The 9,059-nt window shown below is 49.1% G+C and overlaps 1 protein-coding gene across 3 annotated transcripts in view; it reads right to left on the bottom strand.

Annotated features, from left to right (window-relative positions):
- Positions 1–818: 818 nt before the first annotated feature.
- TUFT1 (tuftelin 1) overlaps positions 819–9,059 on the bottom strand; it is a 42,101-nt gene continuing 33,860 nt past the window's right edge. For 2 of the 3 annotated variants that reach the window (XM_033135864.1, XM_033135866.1), the window contains exons 7-12: positions 7,742–7,870; positions 6,505–6,599; positions 5,722–5,827; positions 4,140–4,223; positions 2,634–2,737; positions 819–1,266 (exon numbers count right to left, since the gene is read on the bottom strand). In XM_033135864.1, the coding sequence (XP_032991755.1) occupies positions 1,203–1,266; positions 2,634–2,737; positions 4,140–4,223; positions 5,722–5,827; positions 6,505–6,599; positions 7,742–7,870 (582 nt within the window). In that variant the 3' untranslated portion in view covers positions 819–1,202. The remainder of the gene's footprint in view (positions 1,267–2,633; positions 2,738–4,139; positions 4,224–5,721; positions 5,828–6,504; positions 6,600–7,741; positions 7,871–9,059) is intronic. The other variant, XM_033135865.1, reaches the window with a different exon arrangement.

Here is a 9,059-nt window from a genome sequence, read left to right as displayed (position 1 = left end):
CCAAGGAGCTCTCCTCAAGGGATGGGGGTCAAGCCCCTTTGAGCTGCAAAGTTTAACAACCGAAAGTAGGCTGCAAATATCTTTTTTTAGAACTAGACTCAAAGCAAACCCCCCCTTGCTTCAATGCATGGGTAGGCAAACTAAAGCCCGGGGGCCGGATCCGGCCCAATCCCCTTCTAAATCCGGCCCACGGACGGCCCAGGAATCAGTGTGTTTTTACATGAATAGAATGTGCCCTTTTATTTAAAATGCATCTCTGGGTTATTTGTGGGGCATAGGAATTCGTTCATCCCTCCACCCCCCAAAAAACATAGTCCGGCCCCCCACAAGGTCTGAGGGGCAGTGGACCGGCCCCCTGCTGGAAAAGTCTGCTGACCCCTGCTTAATGCATACGCAACACCTCTTCTTCTTTTTTAAACACTCAACTCAGTATTTATTTCTACATTCACACAATGCTAGATTACATTATACAAGTCGGTCCTCTACATTCGGCCACGGTGCGGCGCGGCCAACCGGCAGGGTTAAATGCAGACGTGGGGTAATCTCTGTTCTCTAGGGGGCTAGGCTGAGTTTGACGGGAGAAGTTCACTCTCTGCCTGAGAGATGGGTGGCCAGTCACCAAGACATATTCTTTCGGAGGCGGGAAGAAGCAACAAACCAGGACGCATCTTTCCTCCTCAACTTTGTCAAACACAATGTGCCTTTAAACTGTTATTAATAATCTGAAAATAACCCTTGATGGGTGTACTGGCTTGAACGGGGATAAAAACTGAACTTCCTAGCACTGGACGGAGCTAATAGCCATATATATACATGACATATATATATATAATTACTAAAAAGGCACTGTCTCTCCAAAAAGGGGCCAGCCTTACAGATCCAATTGCAAGGAATGCAAAGGTTCCTTCTTGCGGCTTTTGGGTGGGGCAAAAGCGTCCTCTTGACTTTCAAACGTCCTCGCGTCCCGTCCCGATCAAACCCTTTTCAGAAAATCCTTCTTCTTTTCCTTTTTTGCAGGCAGCTTCAAGCAGGCCGTGCTGCTGGGCGGATGGAGCTACCCAGATAGTCGCGCCGGACGCTACAAGGGAGTTGGTTGCCTCTGGGGAGCGAGCAGCAAGGGCGAAGCAGCTGGCGATGGACTAAGGGCCCGGCGAGTTTGCAGAGGATTCCTTTTTCGGGGAGCGGAGGAGAGGAGTTTGAGTTCATGTTTCCAGCACTCGGATGAGAGGCAAAGGTTTGGGGCCCAGAGACTTGGTGAGCCGTTTGCTGCAGGGGAGAGAGCGAAGACAGAGGGGAGGGAGAGATATATTAGAGAATAAGCCTGCATATAGGGGACACGGGTGGCGCTGTGGTCTAAACCACAGTGCCTAGGGCTTGCCGATCAGAAGGTCGGCGGTTTGAATCCCCGCGACAGGGTGAGCTCCCGTTGCTCGGTCCCTGCTCCTGCCAACCTAGCAGTTCGAAAGCACATCAAAGTGCAAGTAGATAAATAGGTACCACTCTGGCGGGAAGGTAAACGGCGTTTCTGTGCACTGCTCTGGTTCGCCAGAAGTGGGTTAGTCATGCTGGCCACATGACCCAGAAGCTGTCTGCGGACAAACACTAAAGCGAGATGAGCACCGCAACCGCAGAGTCGTCCGGGACTGGACCTTTACCTTTAAGCCTACAGGGGTCCCTTTACCTTTAAGCCTACATTAGGAAACGTGGAAGTAAAGGATGGCCTCTCACCCGCATGGGCCTACTTGGGGGTTGTTGCCTGCGTACCTTCACTTGGGGAATGTCAAGATCCCAGTCCCCATGGTTCCGAATCAAGGGTTCAAAGAGGAAAACAGGAAGCTGCCGCACCAATCTAGCTCACCATCGTCAACACCGACTGGCAGCGCCTCCCAAGGGTTTCAGGCAAGAGTCTGTTCCCCGACCCTCACTGGAGATGCCAGGGACATTCTGCTTGCCCACCCAGTGAGCCATGCCCCTCCCAAGGTGTGGTTCCTGGCCTGTTCTGCAGTGAGTGGGGTGGGTAGGACTCGTCCCTTTTTGCAGTGAAATGAATGGGCCAATGAGCACTTCCTAGGTATTTCCGCCTATTGCTTGGAAGGCGTGTTAAGCTATTCGCATTTTAGGAACGTGGAAGTCGCTCTGGAGAGGGGGAAGAGAGGTGGGGTGCAGAGAGTGTAGGGGGCGAGGGGCGAGACTCCATCAGGCAAGGCCTCTTTCCACCTGCCTTGCCCCACCCTCCAGTCTCTGCTTCTCATTTTGTATTGCATTATGTTGTGCACTGTGGGCTTGCTGTTGTTTTATTGATTGAAGTTGGGAAATTACTTACTGTAACTGTTAAGAGTGGATTTCTGTCCAATCGTGAAATGCTGATATTTAACATTATTCTATATCATTTTAACGAGTGTTGAATATTATTTTATTTGCATATTGCATACTGTATTATGCATATTGTGTTATTTATATGATGTTAGCCACTCTGAGCCCGGCCGGACAGCGGGATACAAATAAAATTATTATTTCTTCTTCTTCCTCCTCCTCCTCCTCCTCCTCCACCACCACCACCCCAGGCCGGCTGCCACTGCCCCTAAAGGGCAGGTGGCAACCCCTCCACCCTGCCCCCTCTCCCAGCCGCTCACCTGCTGACGTACTCGGATTTGGAGCGGGGCCTTGCATTGTGGACCCCGGAGCTCTGGGCCTGCTTTTCAATGAGGTGCTCCATGCGGTCGTGCATCTCGAGGTTCTGAAGGGAGAAAACACGAGGGTGAACTGAGAAAGAAGCGACGGAGTCCGCTTGGTTACTCATGAGCAACAACTGAGAACCTAACAGGAAGCAAAGCCAGGACTTCCGAGAAAAAACAACGCATTCGGCAGAAACTGGCAAAATTTGCATTAAATTTCTCTTTGGTTGCGCTGTTTCCTCTGCTTTGATGCTCATTTTGGCAGGGGGGGGAGGGGAGGGACAGCTGCAAGTCAAATTCGTGCCTATGTGTCCTATCAACACACCCAGAGTCAGGTTGCAAGAGCCTGCTCTGGATCGGGCCGGCATTCCCGCAGCGCCACAAACGCCCCACCAGGGGGCAGCCGAGGCAAGGGCCGTTCTGGGGGAAGGAATGCGCTTGGTCTGCTTTCGCCACCCAGATTGCGAACCTGCAAAATCGAAATGCAACCCCCACCCCACCCCACCATCGGATAACGCATTTTCTCCAGATTTCACAATGGGAAAGCACATGCAAAAATAGGGTTTTTTTTAAAGGCTGCGTACGCCACGCCTTTGTTTTTACAGGCGAATGCACTGAGAAGCATTAGCCGTGCATTTTACGTTTTTAAAAGAGCATCTCGTATGTAAGAAGCACATCCAAAATGTGGGCTTCAGGGGTGGTGCCCTACCAAGTCCTACTCGGCGTAGACCTCCGCCGAAATGAACGGAGCTAAGCTAGGCATGTTGATTTCAGCGAGTCTGAGCAGGAAAAACGTTGGATAAAATCATAATAATCTGGAGCCATACACACAATCTGGAGTGTTTGCCTCCAACACTCACTTGCCATTCTTTCATAGCACTTTTTACATGTGATGATCTAAATACTATTATGCATATAGTGCATTAACTGAATTACCCCATGAAAAATTATATGTACATTATCCTATTAATAAGACCTAATACATATATGTTTAAATATGCATAAATATATTTACCCCATGAATATCCTTGTATATACTAGTATCTATAAATTTTACATAATACATAACTGCTTTCTGTACATTATATTATATACCATACGACTATTATTTAGGCATTATATCCTATTTATTTGAATTAAGAACGTTTTCTATATATCGTGCATTACTGTACAAGCTCGTGGATATGCACTAATCACTACCCTCCATAATCTTACATTCAGACATTACCTGAAGTATTTCTCTTCAACACGGAAGTGTATTTTATACCCGGTTATTTATTGATCTGGGGACAGACTGCACTGGACTGGCTCTAAAAGGGGGGGGGCTGTTGACCATATGGATTTGCAGCCAATGTTAGCCCCGCTCAATGCCTAGAAATGCAACTCATGAGAAAACCTCAGCCCTTTCATGGCAACATCTTGCAGGCAATGGGATTACGAACTTTAATGAAAATGGCTGCCTACCTCAGCCTCCAGGTAGGCCACCCGTTCTTTGAGCTCTTGGATTATTGTGTCTTTGGACTGAATCACAGTCTTGGAGTTTTGAAGCTGTGGAGAAGGAGGATTGTTAGAAGCCCTGGAGTCTCCAGAAAAGGAGAAGCTAGCTGCAAAATGGCCCAGGTAAATTGCACCAGGGGTTGAAAACTAGCACCCCCCACCCCCAGAGAAAGTGGGTTCTGTAATCTTGGGGGAGGTGGGAGACAGACAGAGAGATCAACTCCCATGATGTGGGGCCACAGCTGTCAAAGCAGGGGTGAGGAATTTGCAGAAAGATGTTGCTGCGTTTCAACTTCCAGCAGCCCACAGCGTCAAGGGTCAGGAATGCAGTTGCAATCCACTACCGCCTACGACACAGGAATGTCTGAACTCTCTCTCTCTCTGTAGTTAAGGCATGCTGCCTGGTTAATCGGGCTCCTAGAGCAGCTTATAAATCATTTTAAAAAACCAGCAGCCCCTCCCCATCGGCTTACAATCTAAAAAGTCGCAACACACAAGGAAAACCGATTGGGAGGGAAGAGGAAAACAAGGAAACTCGACTTCAATCCCGCAAGTTGCAAAGTTGTTCTAACGACCAGCTGGGAGGCTCCAAACGCTGCTGGTCTCTCAGCTGCGTTGAGTTTGTTTAGAAAGGTTTTTCTAAAACAATTTAAGTTTGAATCCCTAATCCTCTGGAGATTTGCGGAACTTTCTGAGAGATAGAGAAAGACAATCTTCGCTGCACTAGCCCCAGACACCACCACGAAAAGCGCTTAGTTACAGGAGTCCTTTTGAGGTGTGAGTCACTCAAAAGCTGGGAGGTCAGTTTTAAATCAAACAGAAGCCAAATTAATTGCTACAGGACTTAAGACTTAACTCTTTCCCAAGTCAGGGAGATACACACATGGCTGGTTTTAAAGGCGGAGAGACTCTCTCTCCTTTATTTTTTAATCTTACCATCTGGTTTCTGTTATGTTTGGCTGCTAGCTCACTTTCACCGTCTAGACTTACAAATGTACGAAGACAAGCCTATCCAGACATGCAGAGCACTGACGTGTGTTTTAATATGGCTTCTTATAGCTCTTCATTATTTTTTTTGAAGGTTTTAAACAATTGTTCGACAGGTTGTTGAAAAACTGGTAATTTCCTTGTTTCGTTTCCTCCGTAATCTGCTTTGCGGTCTGATTAGCTTTTTGACATTCAAGCGACATGTAAACTCTCCGGAGTAAAATAGATTAAGAGCAGATACGCAAAAAAATGCTTTTTTGGGGTTACTCCCAGTGGCAGCTTGGTGCCTATTGGGACTGGTGGGGAAGGCAGAGAAAGAATCCAAATGGGAGGCGGAGCCAGAGCCAACGGGAGGCGGAGCCAGAACCAACAGGGGGTGGAGCCAACTTTCTCTACTTTTGTCCTCTTCTTCCTCCTACCTGCCAAGTTCTACGAGGGGCAATGTTGAGACCAAGGGTGAGGAGGAAGCGAACAGGCAGGGCCACCCCTTGTAGGGACAAGACCCCCCCCCCAATGCTCCCTCCATCCGAGCCGCAGTGCACAGCTCATCCCCAGCACCCACCTGCTCAATCATCTGCCGGACCTTCCTCTGCTGGCTCTTGAGCATGTCGTCCAAGTGATGGATCTTCTCCCGCAAAGTGGCAACTTCCTTCTCCAGTTTGGCCGATCTGAGAGCAGGAGGACGAAGAAGAAGAAGAGGAGGAGGAGAAAGGGGCGGCAGGTTATGCAAAAGCCAGTTTTGTAAGATCCCGCTTTTTGTTCCAGCTTGAAAAGCGGCTGCACGGGCAGCTCCCCATTTACATGCTCTCAGGGAACATGCATGCATCGCTGCGAACTCAAGACGCGGCACAAAAAAGGGGCGAAAACGGCCCCGAAAGAGCACGAAAACGGCAAAAATGACTGAAAAATAGCACCTAACAATCCCAGGAGCTTCTACGCCGACCTCTGAGGCCTGTGGAGCGTTGGGAGTTTGAGCAAGCAGGTTTGAAAGGAGTGATCACAGTGGAGTTTGGTTTGTTTGTTTTTAAAGGGTTTTCCAGAAGTTTGGAGGGTGTTTTCCGGTTTTTCCAATGGTGTTCCAATATACGCAATTTCACTTAAGCGTGTTGTGCCTCGGAATGCAACCCGTGTGTAAATGGGGAGTTGCCAATTATCCCCCCACCCCACCCCACGCCCTGTTCTGTGCTATCCATCACAAAACCCTATTGGACGCAAGCCCAGCAACCCTTTTTCCCAGGGCGGCCACTCAGACACAAGTCCCCAGCCCCACAGATCCACGCCTGGGGCTCAGCTGCCGCCGTATCTCAACAGCCCCCCCCCCCCCGGTGAGCCGAGTGCCTCTCACCTTTCCTGCTCGGCAACTTTGTCCTTCTCGACGCTCCGCAGCTGCTCCAGCTCCGACTCGTCGTCTCTCATCTTCTGCAGCAGACTTTTGTGCTCCTGCAACGGGAAGAGAAGGGCAAGCAGGGTCAAGGTGGCTGCCGCGAGGCTCTCGGATCCGACAGCAGGCCTTGCGGAAAAAACGAAAAGCTACGCCTAGGGAGGGGAAGAACAGAGAACGCCCGTGGGGCTGGGCAGTATTCCTGACCCACAGTACGCACATAATTTGCTCTCGCTGGTGGCAGTGACACCTGCCAGCTTGAATGTCTTTAAAAGAGGACGGAGCAGATTCACAGAGGACGGAAAGGTGACAGGTTCTTCTTCCCATCCTGAGCAGGTGTGGCAGAGGAGCCGGTACTTACTTTAAGCCAGTGTTTCCCAGCCTTGGGTCTGCGGCTGTTTTTGGATTCCTGCTCCCATCATCCCTGACCACTGGTCTTGCTAGCTAGGGATGATGGGAGTTGTAGTCCTAAAACAGCTGGCCAAGTGGCTGGGGAAACTCAGCCAGATGGGCAGGGTACAAATAATATATTATATATAATTATTATTATTAATTATTATTATTATTATAACAGCTAGAGGCCCAAGGTCGGGAAATGCTGCTTTAAGCTGTAAACCAGCACGTTTTTGGTTGAATGGTATCATTACATCTCTCTCTCTCTCTTTTTATAAAGGCATTCTGGTCTACGGCTGCTCCTTTCCAGGGTCTAAAGCAGGCACGTCCAACAGGTAGATCATGATCTACCAGTAGATCACTGGACGTCTGTGGTAGATCACTGGTTGATCACTGGCTCCCCCAAAGAAGCTCAACAACTTTGGCACTCCTAAAAAAAAGCTCATTTTTTTGTCCTGCAATCCAAAAATGGGGTTTTCCTCCTCCCCAAAAAAGCTCAACAACTTTGACTTGAACTCCTAAAAAGGGGGGTAGATCACTGCCAGTTTTTAATTCTGTAAGTAGATCAGAGTCTCTTGGGAATTGGCCACCCCTGGTCTAAAGCATTGTTTGGTCTCTGAGAAGTTTGCTAGACTGGTTCAATGCCATCTTCTATCGGAAGGGCCACTTCAAATAAAAAACAACCAGAGAAAACAGGGTTCCGAATTAAATTAAACGAAAGATACGAGTTAGATGCACCACCAAGCCAAGCGAATTTGCGCTCTCTCTTATTTTGGCCCAGCGGTACAACGGCTTTGGCTGCGCCAACCTTCTCCATCCCTGTCAGTAGTCTCTGCAGTTCCTCCAGCTTCAAATCCTTCTCTTCCAAGTCCAGCTCCGCCCTCCTGAGCGCTGCCCCCGAATGTTCGGCTTCCCTCCGATAATGGGAAATGGACGTCTGCAAGAAGAGGGGAGAGGAGGGACGCTTTTGCATGCATGTCGACCGTTTCACACACGCACACGGCTAGGAAAATTTCACCGTTCACCCCAACAGGATGACAGCCATCAATGTGGAGGCCGTGACGAGGGACCCCTCTCCCTGGCCCACAGCTCAAGTATCTCATCAAGCCAGCGGCGCAGCCTCAGAGGGGGTGGTCCTTGGAACGCCCTCCCATCAGGGGTCAGAGAGATAAACAACTACCTGTCATTTAGAAAATACCTGAAGGCAGTCCTGTTTAGGGAAGTTTTTGATTTGTGACTTTGTATTGTATTTTGGTATTTGTTGGAGGCCGCCCAGAGTGGCTGGGGAGACCCGGTCAGGTGGGCGGGGTATAAATAATAATAAATTATTATTATTATTATTATTATTATTATTATTATTATTATTGCAACCACAGTGGAGGATGCAGAGCCCCGGGCCTCCTAGGTGTTGCTGAAGAGAGGATTTTGGGCCAGAGCAAGGATTCTCAAAGTGGACAGTACCACCCCTGGAGGAGGGGGGGGAGATTACCTAGCAGGGTTCGAGGAGAGATGGTGTGTGTCTCTGTGTGGGATGCGGGGGAAACCGTGAAGCCGCCAGCCAATGGCTCCGCACAGCTCCGTCCTCATTTCAGACACCGTGATATATCAGTACAGTCGTACCTATGAAGTTGAACGGAGTCCGTTCCGGACGGCCGTTCGACTTCCAAAACGTTTGAAAACCAAATCGCGGCTTCTGGTTGGCTGCAGGAAGCCCCGTCACGAGGTTCGGGTTCCAAAAGAACGTCCGAAAACCAGAACACTCACTTCCGGGTTTCAATCGCCCAGGAGCCAAAATGTCCCGAGTTCCAGGGTGTCTGGGGTCCAAGGCACGACTGTATATCACAATGTTTAGCTGGTGATATATCGCAATGCTGAAAACCAGGTATCGACCAGCCCTACACAGAGGTGTAAATGACTGTCACACTTTGGAAAGCTGCTATCCCCGTATTAAGTTCGTCAGTTTTGTTGAGTTACTCAAGCTAAACTGTCTGAACTGGATTTTGAATAAATGCGCAATTGATTGCGACGGCTTTGAATGCTATTGCGGGTCGCTCGAGAATTGTAGGAAATTTTGGAAGTTACAAAAAATGGTATTAACAAGGGCCGCAGGAGGAGGAGACAGGAGG

Source organism: Lacerta agilis, chromosome 17 (genome assembly GCF_009819535.1).
Source record: "Lacerta agilis isolate rLacAgi1 chromosome 17, rLacAgi1.pri, whole genome shotgun sequence".
Taxonomy (NCBI): Eukaryota; Metazoa; Chordata; class Lepidosauria; order Squamata; family Lacertidae; genus Lacerta; species Lacerta agilis.
The sequence above is the reverse complement of the archived record's forward strand: the minus strand, read 5'-3'. Positions and strand labels throughout refer to the sequence as shown.